Source organism: Zootoca vivipara, chromosome 3, assembly GCF_965207765.1.
Source record: "Zootoca vivipara chromosome 3, rZooViv2.hap1.1, whole genome shotgun sequence".
NCBI lineage: Eukaryota > Metazoa > Chordata > Lepidosauria > Squamata > Lacertidae > Zootoca > Zootoca vivipara.
In genome coordinates, this window is record NC_142586.1 from 95,963,750 (window position 1) to 95,984,339 (window position 20,590).

At 43.3% G+C, this 20,590-nt stretch overlaps 1 protein-coding gene and 1 long non-coding RNA gene across 2 annotated transcripts in view; one reads left to right on the plus strand and one right to left on the minus strand.

Moving 5' to 3' along the window:
• Nucleotides 1-359: 359 nt before the first annotated feature.
• On the minus strand, nt 360-12,705 carry SERTAD4 (SERTA domain containing 4). The gene is made up of 3 exons (XM_035111259.3): nt 12,432-12,705; nt 8,409-8,524; nt 360-1,858 (listed from the first exon to the last, which is right to left on the minus strand). Exons 1-3 carry the CDS (start codon nt 12,703-12,705, stop codon nt 1,091-1,093), a joined length of 1,158 nt encoding a protein of 385 aa, XP_034967150.3. The 3' UTR covers nt 360-1,090.
• LOC148686358 (uncharacterized) overlaps nt 12,600-20,590 on the plus strand; it is a 76,689-nt gene continuing 68,698 nt past the window's right edge. The window contains exon 1 of the long non-coding RNA XR_015949140.1: nt 12,600-12,738. This is a non-coding gene — a long non-coding RNA (uncharacterized LOC148686358). The remainder of the gene's footprint in view (nt 12,739-20,590) is intronic.

Genomic DNA, 20,590 nt, shown 5'->3' on the forward strand with positions numbered 1-20,590 from the left:
GTGAAACAGAATAAAGCATGCCACTGGTTCATGAACTTCATTATACCAGGAAAAAAAGGGAAAAATCACAGCAACAGACAGTTGCCATAGAAATGTTCAAGCAGCTAACGCTTGTTTACAAGAGACATCTCTCTATTGTTTCTTCTTCTTCTTCAATCCTTCCTAACTATGGCAAATCAAAAAGCAATTGAGCAAAAACGAAGAATAGATGCATTTGAATAGAAAATCAAACACAGTATTTCAAAGGATACAGGTTTCTAATAATATTTGATCCACCCTGTCATTATTATTATTTTATTTCCTGTTTAGGTTACATCCCTGCTGTAGCTGATTTGTTTTTGTTTGTTTGTTTTTTAAAAAAAAACAACAACTTAATTTTCACCCTGGAAAAATTAAGATTAAAAAGTAAGGCACCAAAGAAATCCTGCCCTTTATAGCAACAAACCACCATAAGGCTCACTCATTCTTGCAGCTTAGCTGAAATCTGTGCATGTGCTGGAACTGTTTGCTTCTGATAAATATTCCACAAAGAGGTTTTATTGCAACCAATTGGGTCAGTTGAACCAGACACATAAATACATCCGAATGGTTTCAATACTAGATAACGAAATGGTTGTTTTCATCTTCAACTCTCCCTAGTCTTTCTCATGGCCATAATTCTTGGGCAAGAAGTAGAACTCCCCCTTTGCTGGTAATAATTTGTTTATCAGATATATAATTAATTGATACGCACAAAGGAGATTTCTTTTAATACATGTCAGACTTCCCAGGGGCCTAGGTGAAAAGGGTTGTGTTTTCTCCGTCTGGTTTATTGGTTTTCCTCAGCGACAAAAGCTAAAATACACATTGCAATTCAACTGAGCTCTTTATGAAGATTCCATATATGTATCAATAGTTCTGCGATGCAAACCATACATACATACATACGCTCCTACGCACTCTGCTGCCAAGTCCTATCCATGAAGCTTGTGATATGATTGTATTGGCTGTATAAAACTATCAGAAAAATTCATCCGGAATGGAATATTGTTCGATAAATTCAACATGCTTGTGCGTGCTTTAGAACTGCAGTTATAAATATGAAGGTGGTTCATATTTTACTTCCTTTACTGCAACATATTTTGCCACCTGGTAAGCATTCCCTTTTTCGTAAGGATTTCTTCCAAGTTTCGGTCATGTTGCTCTTGTCAGCACACCCCGCCTCAAAATAATCGTAACATTTGCTTTTACATGCAATTCCATGGTCGCTTTTCATAGGCTCCCAATCCCGTTCTATATCGTGGCTTCCTTTCTCATTGGTTAATACAGTCTTGTCCCGGTTCCCATGCAGCCCAGCATTAGTAATGAAAATTTCATTGATGTGTATCTGATCATCGCTCCGGTAAACTGGGGTACTGCCAACACCATATTCCACCTGTTGAGAACAACTTGGCAAAGATATCGAGGAGGAGGAGGAGGAGGAGGAAGAGGAGGAGGAGGAAGAAGAAGAAGAAGAAGACGAGGAGGAGGAGGAATTTCCCATTGCAGAATTAGCAGACAATGGCAAACTTAAATAGTGGCTGCTGCAGTCTTGGTAAAAACAGCAGGTGTGGATCTTTTCGCAGTCCTCCCTTGCCATCCGAAGACGTTTTCTATAAGGACAGTCATGAGAAACAAACCACTCCTGGGCAGAGGCCCCCCCAAAGGAGCAAGCAGGGAAACACCAGTTGTTTTGCATGATAATTTCCCCATGAATTCTCTTCATTAAATTGTTTATGAGGACGGATCTCCTTAAGTAGACTTCGGGGTCGTCAATGTACTTCAGTTTTTCTAAAGACATGTAAAGGATATGTGCCCGCTCCTCAAAGACAGATATCGTCTACGGATGAAAGAGAGGAGAAAATAACAACAAATTGTTAATTTGGGAGCCACCCAGAGTGGCTGGGGAAATTCAGCTAGATGGGCGGGGTATAATTATTAGTTAGTTAGTTAATTAATTATTATTAATATTATTATTATTGGTTTAATGCAGGTCAGCTGAAACATGTTGTTGAGATTCTACCTGTCTGACCATCATTTAACACTTAGGGCAGTCATATTTATTTTAAAACAGGGGTGCCCAAACTTTTTTCAAAGAGGGCCGACCAAAGTTTCTGACCTTTTTTTTAGGATTGAAGTTGTTGAGCTTTTTTGGGGATTCCCCCCCCCCCAGAAATAAACTGCCACAGGGCCCAGGTTAAACCAACCGGCAGGCTGGATTAGACCCCCCCCCAAACAGACTTTGAACATGCCTGTTTTAAGACCTCTCTACCCCGCCCTCCAGCACATTCAACTCCCCCAAACCAGTAGCTTGTCATTACCAAAGTGTGGCCCAGGAAAGCTAGCTAGTCAATAGCCAAGATCTGAAGGAATCGAGACCATATATTCCCAGGAGAAGGGCTTTAGCCTAGTCGCAGAGCATCTGTTTTGCATGCAGTAGGTCCCAGGTTCAATCCCTGGCATCGCCAGGAAGGACTGGGGAAAGACTTCTGTCTGAAACCCTGGAGAGCTGCTGCCAGGCAGTGTACTGAGCTGATGAACCAGTGGCCTGAATTATAATAAGGCAGCTTCCTATGTTCCTGTGTTCTGGTGCTGGGATATTGACATTTTTCAATGTTAGTTTAGCTGTGAGGAATCTTCTTGAGCCAAACTGTCTCATTGTGGAGCATAGTACATATGCAGAAAGGGGAAAAACTGAAACAAACCAAAAAATTATCTGTACTTTGAGCAGTACCATACTTCCTCCAACAATAGTTAGCTTCCACGGCAGGAAAAAAAAATTATAATGAATAAATGAGATTTGCAGGAATGTGAATTAACCAGAGGGTTAATTTAACCAGAGATGTTTTTATGGGGGGGGGGGCTTCTTTCCTTAATACACAGGCTAATTTCATATCCATAACAGACTCTCAAGAGACTCTCCTTCCTTGGAGGTTTTTAAGCAGAGGTTAAGCAGATGCCGCCTGTTGTGTATGGTCTAGTTCAGATTCCTGCATTGCAGAGGGTTTATCCAGCACTACAATTCTGATACAGTGGTACCTCTACTTACGAATTTAATGCGTTCCGAACGCACATTCGTAAGTCAAAGAAATCCAAGATGGCGGGCGGAGCTCCGTTCGTAAGTAGAGTCATTCGTAAGTAGAGGTACCACTGTACTATGAACTCAGCAACCCTTAGGTATCTATATGTTCCTATCATAAGGCATAGAGCTGTCTTTCTGTTTGCCAGAGGGACTGCAATCCTGCAGGAATTCATGCTGGGAAAGCGGGGAGATTACTTTCACCATGTTCCCCTTTTCTCTGCAGTCCCTCCCCGCAATGGTTTTCTAGATGGATCCAAGAAGCATTCCAGGGAAAGGATGGTGATGGACATGGCTGGAGCCTCCATTGGTGCTTCACTGAGCAGCTTACCCAACCTCCTCCGCCCACCCCCCCCCCAAAAAATGTATTACAAAGAAAAAGAAAAAGTAATGTGGCAACAGGTGCTGACACTGTGCCTGCTTCCTGCTGACCTTCTGCCCTATCATCTGCTGCTGCTGCTGCTGCTGCTGTCTCTGGTGGTCATTAGCCCCCACCCCCTGCCCCCACCCCGGTCTGCGGGTTCCTCGATTTACACCACAAAGTCCTAATGGCACCACTGTTTTCTTCCTGTCACCTGATGGTACCACTGTCACTTTCTGTTTTATGAAGTGGCTTCTTGCCTTAACTGTGCTGTTTGCAAATGAGCAGAAGCAGATACAGAAGACAGGAAGTGATGTCATATATTTCTTTATGCAGCAGGCTAGAGTAGGGGAAAGCTCCAGAGGATTCCGTCAAGTTCAGAAGCTTTGGTGAAGGAAGTGTGGGCTACCAGCCTATAGATTTGCTCTTGGCACAATTGCCTCCTTTCTTCCTCTCTTTTTAGATTAAGATAAGCCAAAACATACGCAAATAATGTATGAGAAGAAAATATATTCCTCTCTGTGTCTTGTTTTTCTTGTTCTGATTTTCCCTTGTGGCCAAAGAATTTTGGCAGAGAGGAAAAATCTTTCCTATGGAGATAATAAGGATATTTTTCCAACGGTCCATTTTTCTCATAGCCTCTCTCAAAACAATGCCGCATCCCTTCCCTTTGAGCAAAACCTTCTGCACATCTTGACAACACTTCCTGAAACTAGTTCCAGGCTTTGCACTATCCCACTTTGGAACAGAATTCATTATTAATTTCTAACAAACAGCTATTTCTAAGGGAAATATGCAATGCAAAAAGAGCATGCTATAAGTGAAAAAAGGATGAAGTACTGGCAATTAGTTACCCAGCTTCAGAAATATTGTTTCTGAAATAAACGCAGTTTTATTCAAGAAGTTTATTGTATGCACTCGGTGGTGTTTTGTTTTTTTAAGACCTCTCATGGTCCCTGGTTCAATTGCAGTCACTATTGCCATGACTAGAAACCAACAAATATCTGGCAGGCTGCAAAGCTTTCTGTGAAACTATCTACTGGTCTCTGTCCAGTTCCCAGTGGAAAACAATCTGCTTTACAAAAATCACCATCACATTTGGCAACCTTACTTAGCAAAAAGGTCATGGTGCACATGAAGCATAGAATCCAACATTCCCCTGGGTTTAAAGCTTAATTTTCCAGATGTCTGGGCAATATGGCAATCTTGCAATGCTCTTATCCATTAATTTGCTCTCCATAGTATATTTTCAGTAGGCTGAAAAGAAAAATCTAAGTTGCAAGGTCTGCAAAATTGCTATCTGATCTCATGAGGGGTGGGAGTGAATAATGAATTAGGTAAGGACTGTATATCTAAACAGTAGGTATTCTGTAAAACACTGCCTTCCTAATACTGACACCTACTATGATTCAGAAACTAGAACTAGTGATCTGCAGGACTATTCCTTTACAGTAGCACTTTTAGCTATACAGTATTCCATTTCCTTTCATTCACTATGATGAGCTATTCTGTAAATCTGCTTTTGGGGAACAAAGTCGCATGTTTTTGTTTCAGTTTTTTAGCTTAGCCCATTGTCTCTCAAACATTACTCAGCTAATGCCACCAGGAACAGCAAACAGGTAAATGTGATGGTGGTTTGTTTTATTTCTTGCTCTGGAGCATTGTTTTATGAGTATCCTGAAGCAAAGCTACATATTACATTAAAACTTCCCTTTGCAGACGTTTTGCCCCTGTTTGGAATTCGTGGGATATAGTAACAAGGACAGTAGCTTTTGCTACGTGTCCCAATGTATGTGAATGGAAAACAAAGTTGCTTTTTAATGTTATTGTGGCTTTCTGAATGGCAGAGTAAAATGTAAAGCAATTGCCTGTCACAATAAATAAACACCTAACCCTTGAACAATAACAGAAGGGGAACAACTGGATGCTATGGAAGGAGAATAATTATCATTATCAATATCAATTAAATTTGTATACCACCCTTTGTCCATAGATCTCAGGGCAGTTCGCAGCATAAAAAAGACAAAATATATACTAAAAGTCATAGAAGTTGGCTCTGCTCAGATCAATGATGGGTGAATTCTTCTCCCTCCTCAGCAGGGTCCGCGCACCCTATTCCTACTTTTCAAGAGGATTTACTGACCCTCAAGAAAAGCTTTCAAGGGGCTCAGAGCAGGACACTGGGGAGAAAGTGATGGGAAAATCCCCTTTTGTAAACTTCCTTCCATCTGTGGTTCTCAAAATCCAAGTCACAGTATACTGGGATTTTCTCAGGGGTCCAAAGAGATTTGTATACATTACAGGGACAGAATAGAAATTCCACTTCAACATGCAGGATGATGAAAAGCCATCACGTGTAGGTGACAATACTAAAAACAAAGCTAAAAAATCATGCTCACAGTTGACTAATCAATGGCTCAAAGTGGCTAACCAAATCGAAAACCAAAACACATCCTGCAACATTTTTATTATTTTTTATGGGTTGTGTTGTTGTTGTTGTTGTTGTTGTTGTTGTTGTTGTTGTTTTGAAAACCCCACATTAACAACATGTGTTTGTGCCAAAGCATGAGGCATATTCCCTAGTCAATGTGTTTAGGACTGCAGCCCCAAATGGCACAAGAGGCTTTAGCAGGACATCCATGCAGTACACTTTCTAAGACTGATCTAAGCCAGTTCTGCAGAGGGACATGAGGGAGGAGCAACTCTGCACCACGATTAGAAGAGGGTAGCCTTGGAGCTCCTGCCCAAAACATATCTGCTTGCTGCAGGGCTTATGCCAGGGAAAGTGTGCTCAGGGGTATGTGAGCCTCAGGCAATGAAGGCAAATGGCAGCACTTTTAATTCAGTCCAGCGGCCAGCTGGCAATCGGTGTGAAAAGGCTCCTTGGCACATGTATCATACTATTGTTGCGTGGACCGTGGAGTGTGAGAGCAAGCAGCAGCATTGTAGTGATGCATGTGGGAAAGAGTACTTAAATGCAATTGCTTCCTGACCACCAATGCACAGCCATTCTAAGATGTAAACTGGCCCTCATTATTCTTACAACAACCCCTTAAGGTGGGCTCTAGTTGGGTGCAAGGAGCTGAAGGTTAAGGATGTCCAGTGTGTTTTTGACTGAGTTGAGATTTAGCTTGGACATCCGGCTCATGATTCAGGATCTTCCCATGCTTCCATACCATTCCTTCCCTCACCATCAGTAAAATCTGGACCAGGCATTTCCCAGATTTATCTAAATGGGATCAGTCAGTCCTTACCCAGGATATTTTGCCCAAGTTTCATCCTACAATTTAGGCCAGATGAAGCAGCCTACACCAGGCAGTAGATTTTGGGGCACCATTAAATAACAGCAAATTCTCATATATATATTTTTGTTGGTATATATATATATATATCCATTGGACTTTGCCTCAGCCTCCAAAATGTTGGCTACCACCATCTTTATCTGCTAGGTCAGGCATCCCCAAACTTTGGCCCTCCAGATGTTTTGGACTACAATTCCCATCTTCCCCGACTACTGGTCCTGTTAGCTAGGGATCATGGGAGTTGTAGGCCAAAACATCTGGAGGGCCGCAGTTTGGGGATGCCTGTGCTAGGTAATGGAGATTCAATATTGTGGGGGAGGAAGATCATGCAATGTAGCAGAACTGGGAGAGGTAGCAGTGGTGGCAGCAACAGGACGATTGCAAAGGGAGAAGGAGCAGATTGCAAAGGTGGAAGCTCTGCTTTACTCCTGGTGTTTCCCTTGGACAGCATGGGCATTTGCCATCCAGCAGATCGGGAGCAGCAAGAAGAATGCCAGGAGTGTCCCAGTGAGGGCCAACCCACGTTCCATCTGCCTCATCCAGCATGAACCTGAGAGCATTGAAGTTTAGAGCACATGGCTGGAAGACTATTCAGATGCATTGCTCAGAGACATGGGATCATCCCACAGAGAAGTAGCTCCCATCTGGGTACAGTGGTACCTCGGGTTAAGAACTTAATTCGTTCTGGAGGTCCGCTCTTAACCTGAAACTGTTCTTAACCTGAGGTACCACTTTAGCTAATGGGGCCTCCCGCTGCTGTTTTCTGTTCTCATCCTGAAGCAAAGTTCTTAACCCGAGGTACCATTTCTGGGTTAGCAGAGTCTGTAACCTGAAGTGTCTGTAACCTGAAGCGTCTGTAAGCTAAGTATGGAGACACTGAATGGTGACACGAAGGAGGGACCTTATTATTGAATTAATTCTTATGGATTTAATAGGTTTGCTGTACTACTGTTTAGAGGTGTATGTGACTTTAATTTGTGTTGTATTTTTGCATGTGTTATGTTTTCATATATTAATTACTCTGGTATGTGGTCTTAACAGAGGTGTTTGCTATGGACCACTTTGGGTTCCTCCCAGGAAGGGGGAAATGAAACATAGGCAATAAATAAAATGAAATGCATTCCAACAACCAGTTTGGGTACTCACTGAGGAGCAAAAAGGAAATGTGCTCCAAGACTCATTGGGTATACAGTCGTACCTCAGAAATTGAACGGAATCCATTCCAGAAGTCCGTTTGACTTCCAAAACATTCAGAAACCAAGGCGTGGCTTCCAATTGGCTGCAGGAAGCTCCTGCATCCAATCAGAAGCTGTGTCGGACATTCAGGTTCCAAAGAACGTTCGCAAACTGGAACACTCACTTCCGGGATTGTGGCATTTGGGAACCAAAACGTTCGACTCACAAGGCGTTTGTCAACCAAGGTACGACTGTATAAGCGTTCAGGGTGTCTATATCTGATTGTTGTAAAGAAAGCAAAAGTGACAGCTATTCCGTTCATCATACTAGTTGAGTGCAAGTGAGGGGAAAGCAGATACAGATTTTTTATTTTAAAAGCCATGCCTGGGTTGATTGCTAGCTGGGATCCACATGTATGTTGCATTCGGCTTCAAGGCAGAAGGCTTCCTAAAGATTGCTCTCTGAAACTTACTTTAGGTGTACAGCTGCTGAGTGGGGGGTGGAAGTCCTCTTCTTCCACATATTTCCTTTTAAAGTACGTGATCTTGGATGTTGTTGCAGGATTTGAAATTCCTCTGTGGTGAGATCCTGTGAGAAAATAAATAGCATGTAGCAAACTGTCTGAGGTTCCCCCCCCCCACTCAAAAAAAAGTAGAAGAAAAACATTATCCGTTTCTTCCCCAGTGCATCAGAACTCTACTACATATTTCTTTATATGCTTATGTAGCATTAACAAAACAGAAATTTGGTTTAATAATAGTTTTTTGTGACAAAATGCTGTAGGCAATGAAGGGTTGTGCTGCAAGACCGTTTAGGAAACAAGTCTGTTTATTTAAGCACAGTTGTCACATGAGCTAATGCATCCTCTGCATATTTGACTTCAAGGAAACATTCATTCTGGCTGTTCAAGCCATTTGAAAAACTGCAACGTTCATGGCTATACTCTGTAGTAGTTCGAAGAGTTAGACAGGGCTGCTTAAGTTTAATGCATTGGCATAGCTGCCAAGTTTTTGCTTTTCTCGCGAGGAAGCCTATTCAGCATAAGGGAAAATCCCTGTAAAAAAGGGATAACTTGGCATTGGTAGTAAGTATTAGTTGCTGAAGATTTATAAGTTTGGCTTAACTTTATTGGAAAAGGCTAAAACAACTCTCCAAATTATTGGGAAGGGGAATTCTTAATGGATGTAGTTAAGTGGGCTGCTACCTGTGAAAATTAATGTCATGTTAATCAAGAATTTGATTTTAATTGCTAAAGTGCCAGAGCTTTTTTAGCCCCCCCCCCCAAAAAAAATTTAATTCTTAACAACAGTACACTTGCATCACCCTCCTCTGACAAGAAAAAAATGCTGGTCTCATGGGAAGACAAATCCAATTTGTAATTTATTTATCAAATAAGCATAATTTGCTGTAATAACCAACTTGGGATGATGCCCTTTAAGCCCAATAGAAAGGAAGTTATTTGGAACAGGTAGCCAAAAATGTGATTACTTTGAGCTCTTTTGAGACCAATGGATACTGTAATCTAGCCTGGGTCACAATACTCCAATCAAACCATATGCTACCATTGAGAGTGAAATTTTAATTACTGCCTAGCACTTAATATGGCCACCTGTTTGGGGTTTATTGCATTTTCCTCCTAGTGTTAATTTCAACCTCCAATAAATGATGCGCAAGACAAACTGGGTGGCATCTAGTTTCCTTTGCAGCAGAGCACCCCCAAGTCTACATGTGGCATGTTAGTCAGTCATTTAGTTAGTTAGTTAGTTAGTTAGTTATTAAAAATACTGTACTGAGCCAACAAGCTCATGCAATGGCTGCAGGCAAAATATAAAAACATTTAAGCAACACCAGTATTGAAAACTAGCTAGTCTACAGTTACTGTTATCAATTTAGAATTTTGATCTTAACCTCCCCCCCCCCCCAAAAAAAGGCCTTTTCTCAAATATATTTAGAATCAGGCCTTTTTAGGTAGCCAAAGAATAGCATTTCAAAGCAAAGCAGACTAAGGCTGCATACACACCATATATTAAAAGTGCACACATCCACACCAAGAATCCTGGAAACTATAGTATGTTAAGGGTGCTGGGAATTGTAGCTCTGTAAGGGGTAAATTACAGTTCCCAGGATCCTTTCGAGGGTGTGTGTGCTTTAACTGTGTGTTGCATATGCAGGCTCAGTGTCTTCAAACACGCTGAAGAAAACACAATTTGCCCTTCCACATCTATAGTTACTTGTAAGTAAGGCCTAGCAGAGTGTTTCTCAAACTTGAGTCTCCAGCTGTTGTTGGACTACAGCTGCCATCATCCCTGACCTGCTAGCTAGGGATGATGGGAGTTGTAGTCCAACAATAGTTGGAGACTCAAGTTTGAGAAACGCTAGCCTAGCGTATCCAAGTTTAGATGATCATCTAAACAATGGCTAAGTGATCAGGAACAATCTCTTTGGGTAACTTTGGGCTCATGCACTCCCCTCTCCTTTCAACCTTCTTTGTATTCAAGCGGTGGTGCCTTAAAAGCTTCCAATTGTATTTCATAACTCTCCACAGCTCCACATTACATCAACATCTGGGGAGTTTTAATTTTAAGCAGAATTATTCAACAAAACTGGATCTGTCCGATCCTGATTTGTTTTAACTAACTTTGGCTAGAATAAACCATAATTCCACAAGCAGTTCCATACTTCTCTTGTTCTGTGCATAAGAATAGAACGAAAGGGATTATCTAGACCAACTTCTCATCTAGACCAGCTTCTGACAACTGGATGGGGCTAATGGGGGTTGTAGTCCAAAACATCTGGAGGGCACCAGGTTAGCAAAGGCTGCTCTACACCATGGGACCATGATGTATTCAAATCTTCCCATAAGTCATAGCATTGTCCCTGAAATCCACAGAGTTTTGCCCTGATCTCAGGTTGCAGATAGGACATGTTGTGGAAACCTAGGGCCTACATGTCGTATTAATTGTGTGGCTTGCAGCAGTATGGGGGTGGCAATTTAATCCTAGTTATGTAGGAGCAGGGAGTGGATTTTCATGTGCATCAATGGGCACTTTTTTCTACCGGTATGTCTATTTGTAGTGCAGGGGATTTCCCAACCCCCCAGGATTGCACTTGGGGAGAAAAAGGTTATACCTCCCCTGTGCTGTGCACTGTGGCCCCAGTGGAAATCTCCTACAAGCCATGCCTAGGTCTACATTTTTAAAATATATATATATTGACAGCCACCCAATTGATATAATGTGTAAGGCATTCAGCGATGTGGAAAGGATACTCTGTGTGCCACTAAGAGACTGCAAATACAGTCGTAAATGAGGTCGAAAAATAATCTCTAGACCATATCACTTCAGATTGTAGGTAGGAGCTCTTGTGATTAAGTTCTCATCCATTTGCCACTCCCTGGGGCCAAAAAATAAAGTCCTTCCAAAAAGAGGCATGTCAGGGAGAGCAATGGCCTACATTGATCTGAATGGCATCCCAGATTATCTACCTGGAGTTTCTCTCTCTCTCTCCCTCCCCCTCCCTCCCTCCCTCCCTCCCTCCCTCTCTCTCTCTGTGTTACCTTGTACAGAGGAACATCAATCATGTTAATTCCTACCCCTAGCCTGAAGTAGCATCATCTAGACACAGATTTGTCGCTTCATCTTCTGCCTGTGAGGACTATGCCCCAAAGACACTCTTTTGTCTTTATTATTCCCTCTTATGCTCTGGGACTCCTCTGTACCACCAGAAGCAGGCTTTGGGATTTCGTGAGTCCCTTTGATTTTTTTTTTTTACTTTCAAAGCCAGCCACTGCAAAACATCTATTTCCTCTGGTTTGAGTCAGGGCACCTTCAGTCTTTGTCCCACACTTATCTCCCGCACCGGAGGGGCTCAGAGTGAGATCTTAACACCTGCAAAAGTGCATTGGAGCAGGTGGTGCAAAACTACAGTAGCCTTCCCAGATAACTAAAATCCTAATCCTTAAAGCAGTTCTAAGTGGCTGGAAAAGATGCTTTTGCCCTGACAATTCGCCCTGGTAACTGAACAAAGCCTTCAAGTGCAGAGATAGTGTTCTTCTTATGTACCAGAGGCTGGGGAGGAGGACAACAACAATGGGAGGTTCTTGTCTTCAGACCTGGCTACCAGCTTTCCAGGAACATCTTGTTTGCCCCTGCTGGAAAGAGGATACTGGACAAGGTGGGCATTTAGGCCCTTATTCAGCACAGGATTCATCTAAAGCTCCCTGCGTGACCTTGAGCCCTCAGTCCCTCTCAACCTGACCTACCTCGCGGGGTTGTTATGAGGATAATATGGCGTGCGCTCAGGGGGGAGGCCATATGTTGCCTATACTGTATCTCTTTCGAGTAAGCATCCAATGATGATTACTTGCACACACGCACACACACACCACTGTTGTTATTTTGGAGAAAGAAGCCGGAGATGGTGGTTTGATGCTGATGCAACCGCCTGCAAGCCCTTCCTTGGTGCGGAGTCTCCCATCCCTAAGCCACCTCCTTACCTGGCGCCGGGGGCTGCCCAGCCGCTGCCCTGCTGTCGTTGCTCGGCGGCGGCAGCGGCTGCGCTTGGCCCGGGTTGTTGTTGTTGTTGTTGCTGCTGCTGCTGCTGCTGGCGGTGGCGGTGGCGGTGGCGGTGGCGGTGGCGGCGGTGGCTGCATCCGAGGCGGGGCTGCTCTTGCTGCAACAGCGCGACTCCCACAGCGGCTGGAACTCGGCGGCTCCTTCGGAGGAGACAATGGGCTCGCAGAAGCTGCTCAGGGGCAGCACCAGAGTCATCGCGGCGCCTCCGATCTGCAAGCGGAGACAAAGGTAGAGCGCGACCCGTCAGGTCAGGCAGGCAAGCAGCCGCCCGCCCCTTGCCCTGCCCTGCCCTGCCTTGCCCGAGCGGGAGCGGCACCAGCGGCCATTGCGTGCCTGCTCCCCGCAGTCAGCCTGGCATCTCGCTTCGGCTGCTGCTCCTGCCGCTGCCAGCGAGCGATCCTCTCTCTCTCTCCCCACCCCAGCCTCTTGCTTTGCCTTTTCTCACCCGGGTTTTGCCCTCTCGCACTCACGCGCTCCAGCTTTCACGCGCTCGGGAGCATACTCCCTTCGCCTTCCTTGTCTTCACTAGGCAATGATTCTGTCTCGCACTCCCAGCTGCCCTGGGACCACACACGCTCCTGCTGAAGGGGTGGGCACCAGACCCAAAAGCTGACCTTCTCCGAGCGCCCCTCTCCAACGCACTTGGTTGGAAGTAAGTGCCGCTGATTCCGGGGGCCCTTACTTCCAGGTAAGTGAGCTCTGAGCACCGCCGCAGCCCCTTCCACTCAGAAAGGCAAGTCTTCTCCCCACCCCGCCGCTTCTTGCTTGCTTGCTGACTGGCTGCCCCCCAAATCCCTTCGCCGCTGCTCTCTGCGCTCCGGCTCAGTGGCGATCCCCTCTTCCTTTCCTGAAAGAAGAAAGTGCCAACAAACCGATTCGAGGGATGCTCGCAGATTGCCAGATGATCACTTTATTCTCTCCGCATACTCTGCCGGTCTCACTCCCGCAAACACAGCGACCTCGCCAACGACATTGCATACATGTGTTGTTTCTTATGTGTGGCAGGCAGGCAGGATTTTCTTTTTTTTTTCCCTTCCTTTATTTTTCCCCCCTTTCTTTCCCCACTCCTCCTACTCCTCCTCCCTTCTTTTTTCCTTCCCCAAGCGAAACAGAGCGAGACTCTTAGGTAGTTGTTTCCACCAGCCCCGATTGGGCTGAACTGGATCTGCCTCCAGTCAAAACACGGAGATTAAGACAGAAAATTGGCTCCGGTTTCAAGCCGTGAGTTGCAGTCCCACAGGAGCCAAGCACAACATCAGTGGAGCAAGTAGAATATTAAACAGGAGCAGGGACTCCGGGGCCGGAGCCAGGCTGTGTGAGCTCCCCATCCAGTCCCATAGCAGCGAGAGAGGGAAAGAGGGCGAGAGAGAGAACTTTCTGAAAGAGGCAGGCAAGGCAACCCGCATCACAATGCGCTTTCTACACTAATTCACCTACCCTTTGGCACAAAAGCCAGGCGCTTCCCCCATCTTCCCCTGCGCTCTCCAAGAAACAAGAATTTTTGTTTTCTTTCTATATATTTCTCAAGTCAGGACCGCTGCAGGAAGACAGGGGGGGGGGCAGCAGTTGGAAAGGGAAATGGATAGCCAGCAGCATGTTACAAATTAAAGTCTGTCTGGAGAAGATTGATGAAGCAGGAGGTCAAGACTTAGAACAATAAGAAGCAAGAAATTTTCGAGACTGGTTGTACTCCAACCGTTGGAGAAGCCCCTTGCTATTTCAACTGAGTGAGAGGAGGGATTGCAGTTGCACATAGCACTGGGGCCAAAAGCGAAAGACCACCTTTTTGAAATTTCCAGATACTAATGGTTAACAGATCAAGCCTTGCAATATTTCCACCAGCTTCAGGATGAAAAATGTGAAAAGGCTATTAAGTGCTCCAGATTTAGCAGCGGGGCTCCTTAACCTATTCTGTTGTCTAGCAGACTGCAAAATTGTCATTTATCCATGGATTCCGTTGCATAACTCTGCATTTGGAAGCTATGCGTCTGAAATATATTCCTTTCTTTCTTAGGGAAGTCCATCCTCACTCAAACTACCCCCAGCAAATTAGTTGCAGTTAAGCCCCTTTGAAATTGACGGGGCTTAAGCTACTCACCACTAACTTGATCCACACTGATTTCAATAGGACTTAAGTATCACTAAATTTTCTGCAAGTAAGATCCACATGTTTTTGGGTTTACTATTTGTCTTACGTAAATATTAAATAAAGTCATACAAGGGAGCCAATTCATTAATGGTGAAAACAGAGGCACCCACATTTGAAGCTGCAGTATCTCCCTCACTGAACCGAAGTGGCTAGACCACACAAACTCTCTAAAACACTACTGTTGAATGCAAAGGTTTTTTCATGATGGACAGTCTTCAAAACTGACATGAGTCCATCCATTTTGGTAGAGTAAAACCAGTATAGATTTTCAAACACAAACCACAGAATCATAGAATTGTAGAGTTGGAAGGGGCCACGAGGATCATCTAGTCCAACCCCATGGCAAGGCAGGAATATTCCACCCAATATGAGGATTAAACCAACACAACCCTGAAATTAAGAGTCTCATGCTCTACCGACTGAGCTATAGTGAACATCATAAAGAGTGGAGACCAGATGGATAAATGCGTAGAAACCTATTTTACTTCATACATGTGTTGCCCTTGCTACATCAGGCCTAATAAAGATCTTATTACTTGCATTACAGCTCTCTAGCACAAAGGGCACGGATGGCACTGTGGTCTAAACCACTGAGGCTCTTGGGCTTGTTGATCGTAAGGTCAGCAGTTCAAATCCAAGTGACGGGCTGCCAACCTAGCAGTTCGAAAGCATACCAGCACAAGTGAATAAATAGGTACTGCTGCGGCGGGAAGGTAAATGGTGTTTCCTTGTGTTCTGGCACTCCTCACGGTGTTCCGTGCACCAGAAGCGGTTCAGTCATGCTGGCCACATGACGCAGAAAAGCTATCCCTTGGCCTGAAAGTAGAGATGAGCGCTACATCCCATAGTTGAATTTGACTTGACTTAACCATCCAGGGGTCCTTTACCTTTTTTACCTCTCAAGCACACACATTTTGTAGGCAACACACTGAGAATCCATTCCTCTAAACTGTTTGATTGCTTCTGTAACCTGGCACATTCCTATGCATGAAGTAAGTCCTACTGAATTCAATGGGACTTCTTCCCAGTAAATGTACTTCCCAGCATGGTACTGCAGCCTTAGTGAGGAGGTGAAAGAGAAATATTAGGAAAGATTGCAAAAGGTGGTACAGTATTCAGAAATACCGGGGGTGGGTGTTACAATAACTTTTTGCATACAGTAGCTTTTTGCACACATAGATTAATCCAAAACAGTGGAGAGTTTCAGAATCTATTACATGTTGGAACACCTCTGCTATTCCAATGCTTCCGGCTTTTTAGTTCTTTGCTAAGTAAACACTGAGAAATCTTCAGTGCCAAACATTTGTTCAATTCGTTACATTTATCTTCTTTGTAATTTTTTTGCAGTCTGCAGATTGTTGTCATATATCAATTTGCTGTTGTGTACACTGTCCCACTTTATCACACTAACTTACACAGAGTGCCATGTTGTTCCTAAGGAAGAGTTTTCAGAAGCCAGCGTGAACTACTTAAATTTCTGCTAGGTAGAAAATTCACATCGCAATCTATGCATGCTCACTCATAAGCAAGCAAGGCCTTTTCATTTCACTGGGACTTCCTCCCAATTAAGGGTACATAATGTTGTGCATCCAAGAAACCAATTCTTATTTCCAGGAGTGTCTACAACCACTACTGATTTCACACACAAAAACCACAATCAGAAAATATTATTTTAATTGCCCACTGCCAAAGACTGCTGCATGAACAAATGCAGAAGATTGAGCACTAGATTCCCAGGGCAACCCCACACGTTTTTCTACCTGTCTTCTGAGCAGTGAAACAGCAGCAGCTCTTTGCATGGCTGATTAGCAAAAACCCCAACTTAACATACCGTTCTTCAGTTGCACTGCACAAATTCTCTTGCTTTGTTTGGCTAGTGCCAGAAAGGGAGAGGTCCCAGCGCCTGTCCATATATTAGCTATTCCAAAAAGCTTTTCAGCAACAAGTGCTGGCGTGCCAAACCAGTGAGCAGAACCTGATCTTAGTTCCTTATGTCAAACTTACCTAAAAATAAGCCTGCAAGGGGTTTTGCCCAGGAAACAGGGCAGAGCTGGATGGCCCAGTCCCATTTGCAAATACATTGCAATTTCGGCAGCGCAAGTCACTGCTTGCGCCAGTCGAGTTACCAAGGTGTCATGGAATCAGAAGGCAACCTGAACCACCAGATTACAGCACATTTAATACATTATTGCAAATAAGTCTTCTCAAGACTGTGCCTGGTGGATCAAATACTATATTTATGAAATAATTGTAGAAAAGTGTCATGATTTGTTAAACCCCACACAGAACCCTTCTGGATCAGATGAAGGGCTTACTTGGTCCAGGACAAGGTTCCCTCAATAGTCCACCAGATATTTCCAGGAAGCAGAACCTAAACTAAGAAATTGACTAGATTATAGTATCATAGAGTTAGAAGGTATCGTGGGGGTTATGTAGTCCAACCCCTGCAATGCAGGAATATTTCTGCTCGAGGCTCAAACCCATGACCCTCAGATTAAGAGTCCCACTCTCTACCAACTAAGCTATAGAGATTCGCAGTAATCATAAGATTCACAGTAATTATTATATACTGCCAAAAACATCTATTATTATGATTAAGTGTATTTGAACACAGCACTTGCAACAGTGGTACCTCTGGTTAAGAACTTAATTCATTCCGGAGGTCAGTTCTTAACCTGAAACTGTTCTTAACCTGAAGCACCACTTTAGCTAATGGGGCCTCCTGCTGCCGCCACGCCGCCGAAGCACAATTTCTGTTCTCATCCTGAAGCAAAGTTCTTAACCTGAGGTACTATTTCTGGGTTAGCTTGAGTTTGTAACCTGAAGTGTTTGTAACCCGAGGTACCACTGTATTGAGAAAGTAAAGGGGTGCATCGAAAGATACTGCTGGGCAGCTGGGGTGCAGCTTTTTCCTCTTAGCCATGCCTAGGGACAACCACAGTCTACATACTTTTGTTCTGCAGAATTCAGCAGACACCTTTGAAGACTAAGCCAATCCCTTCATCTGCCAATCAGTGGCCCACATTCTGTCTGTTGTTGGGATGCAGCATGGGATTAAATTTTAGGCTTTTAGGCATGTGACAAAGAAAGAGAATGATGGAAGCTACTTATTGCACCTAAAGATTTCCATTAGTGTGTCATATAGAAAGTTGTTATACGACATCAGCTCCATAGTTCTTGACATTTAGTTATTTACTGGTAATGCACCCCTATCCTTATTTGTAATGAAAGGATGGGAAGTCAGTGCACTACATATTTTCTGCAAAGAAGTGTAACATAAAGCCTTGATTTGTGGCTAGATCCATGCTTCAAAATCTGTTTGCAAAGCTTTGTGTGGTATGGAAACCAGGCCATTTTAATTTTTTTATTAAATCCAGCTCTTAATCCTTAGGCTACCACAGATTTTGCCTGTTGCCAGCCGAATGCATGCATTAAGAGAACACCTTGAGGCATCCAAAGCAGCCTGAAGGTTAAAATGTCAGACTCCTATTGCATTTATGCAGTTCTACTCAGTAAGAGGCTACTATGCAGTGCTATATTGTTCCATTTGCTCACTATTCCTTCAGCAACTACTCCATTTTCACTCACTATTCCTTTGGAGTCATTATGATGCTAATGAGAGAACTGTAATGATGCCATTCACAATGTCAATGAAAAAGGGTCTTTATGCATTTCCAGAATGCCACTAAAACAGAAGTTAAATTTAAAATGCTTGTTACAATAATGCTGCAAATCTGACTAAAATCCCTAAAGGCCAAAAAGTAAAGGTGGAAGCAATGCTTGGTATTGGTAGGGCCTCATTAGTTACCCTATATTCTGTGGAAACAGCATGCGGTATTGCTAATTCTGAAACTCTTTGATTTCTTAGTTGTATGAAGCCATTATGCTTACCTGTGCTTATAAGAAAATGCAATGGGATTTACATAGCTGGATGGAAGAATATTTATTTGTAACAGTTTGACAGTTCTAGTCATTATTTTATTTTATTTTAAATTTATAATCTTCCTCCCAGCCCGCTAGGACCCTAAAGCCAGCTGCTAATGGTGATGCATCATTTTATTAGGTGACATACAATTGGGTACCATGTGAGATAGTGTCTTCACAAAATAAGAAGCTGGTGAGAGAAAGGCAGAGATGGACAGCATTCGAAACTCCCATTGTTCTAGACGCATTTTGTGACAGGGAATTTCATTAGTGATAAGCAGTTTCTGAGTTCTGGGCACAGTACTGCGCCTAAGATTTCAGAATAAAACTGAAGAGTGGAAGGAAAGGAGGACCTTTTTCTGCCTCCCCACTTCCAGCTACTCTCTGAAGACTGGAGAACTAGACCATGTGAAAAATGAACATAATATTTTAGCTGCAGTTCATTCATTTTCAGCTTTGTATTCTTGTTATTTAAAAAAGCACGCCCAGACATTCCGTTGTTGCGTCCGTAACCTAGGTTTAAGGTGCCATTCAGCTCCTAGCTTTCATATCTCTGTTTCTAACACTGAGGATGGATTATAACCTGACTCATCCAAGTGGTCTGGAAACGATCCATAATGTCTGGATAATTAGAAATGTGGGTTTGTGGGATTAGTCACTGAATAATCAAGGATACTTGTGTTGAATTCTGAAAACTATGCATTACTATGGATATGTCAAGAACACAAGTAGGTTGTTTTTTAAGCAGGGAGGGTCTTCTCAATTCATTTAGAGTTGGAGGGTTGGGTATCACATCCACACCATATATTTAAAACACATGGCTTCCCCCAGAAAATCCTGGGAACAGTAGTTTATCCCCCACAGAGCTATAATTCCAAGCGTTCTTAACTACAGTTCCCTGTATTCTTTGAGAGAAGCCAATTGCTTTAAGCATGTGGTGCAGATGTGACCTCTCTCATTTTTTGCATGTTTACAAGACATATCATGACTAATGAGGAGCACTATAAGGTACAAAACTGTGATGCTGGACCATACGGTACATTCTGCAGCAATGGGAAAGTGTATCTATCTATGTGCACTTTGTCCATCTACAAGGGGGCACTCCAGACTGCCACTTAAATTGACACAGGGCCTGTACTGAATAGATTCAAATCGAAGCTAGTTACTAGTAGGCACTTCAGCCTTCTATTTTAGGCATAAAGGAAAGGAGACAATTGTGTCGCTTCACCCAGTCCACCAGACAAACGCTTACACACTCTAAAGACTAGCAGAATTTATTATGGCATACCTTGCATATGGTGAAGCTGGCTTTTAACCAAAAAGTATATACCGGGCATTTGTCATAATAAATTTGTTAGTCATTAAAGTGTCACAAGGGTCCTTACACATGCCATTTCAGAACAAACTCCAGGGATGCTTATATGGTATCTTACACATTAGTTTGTTCTTGGTACCTTGATTTCCTTTTAGCAGGTACTTGAGCTCACTTTCCTGGGTTGCCATTTCTACTTGTGCACCACTGTACCATCACAATGGAGGAAGCTGTGTCTGATGTAACTATTTACAGTCCGTATGAAATCTGAGAACCCTGGTATTATTATATTTCCTCCTGAATTCAGGCATGGTGTGGCATCTACTACGAATAATAAAAAGACATGATCAATGTGGCATGTTTGCTTTCAGTCAAGGGTTTTACTTGATCTCACATCCCATCTATTATGCAATTCAACATGAATGTAGAATTTTGCATTGATTTCAGAACCACACCTTCTGAGAATCTCAGCTTTTGTTTTGTTTTTTCAATGTACCATTTATATCTTTGGAGATAGGCTGAAGAACGTGTGGTCAATGGGTGGTTCATTGTCAGAAGAAGCCAATGTGAGGAGGGGTAATAAGAACCACTGAAGTTCTATGCCTCAAATCCTTTTCCCAGACACAGTCCAGAAGCCTATTCAGGAGAATTAGCAAGATCAAACTTTGCCTGTACTCCTGGCATAGATTAGCCAC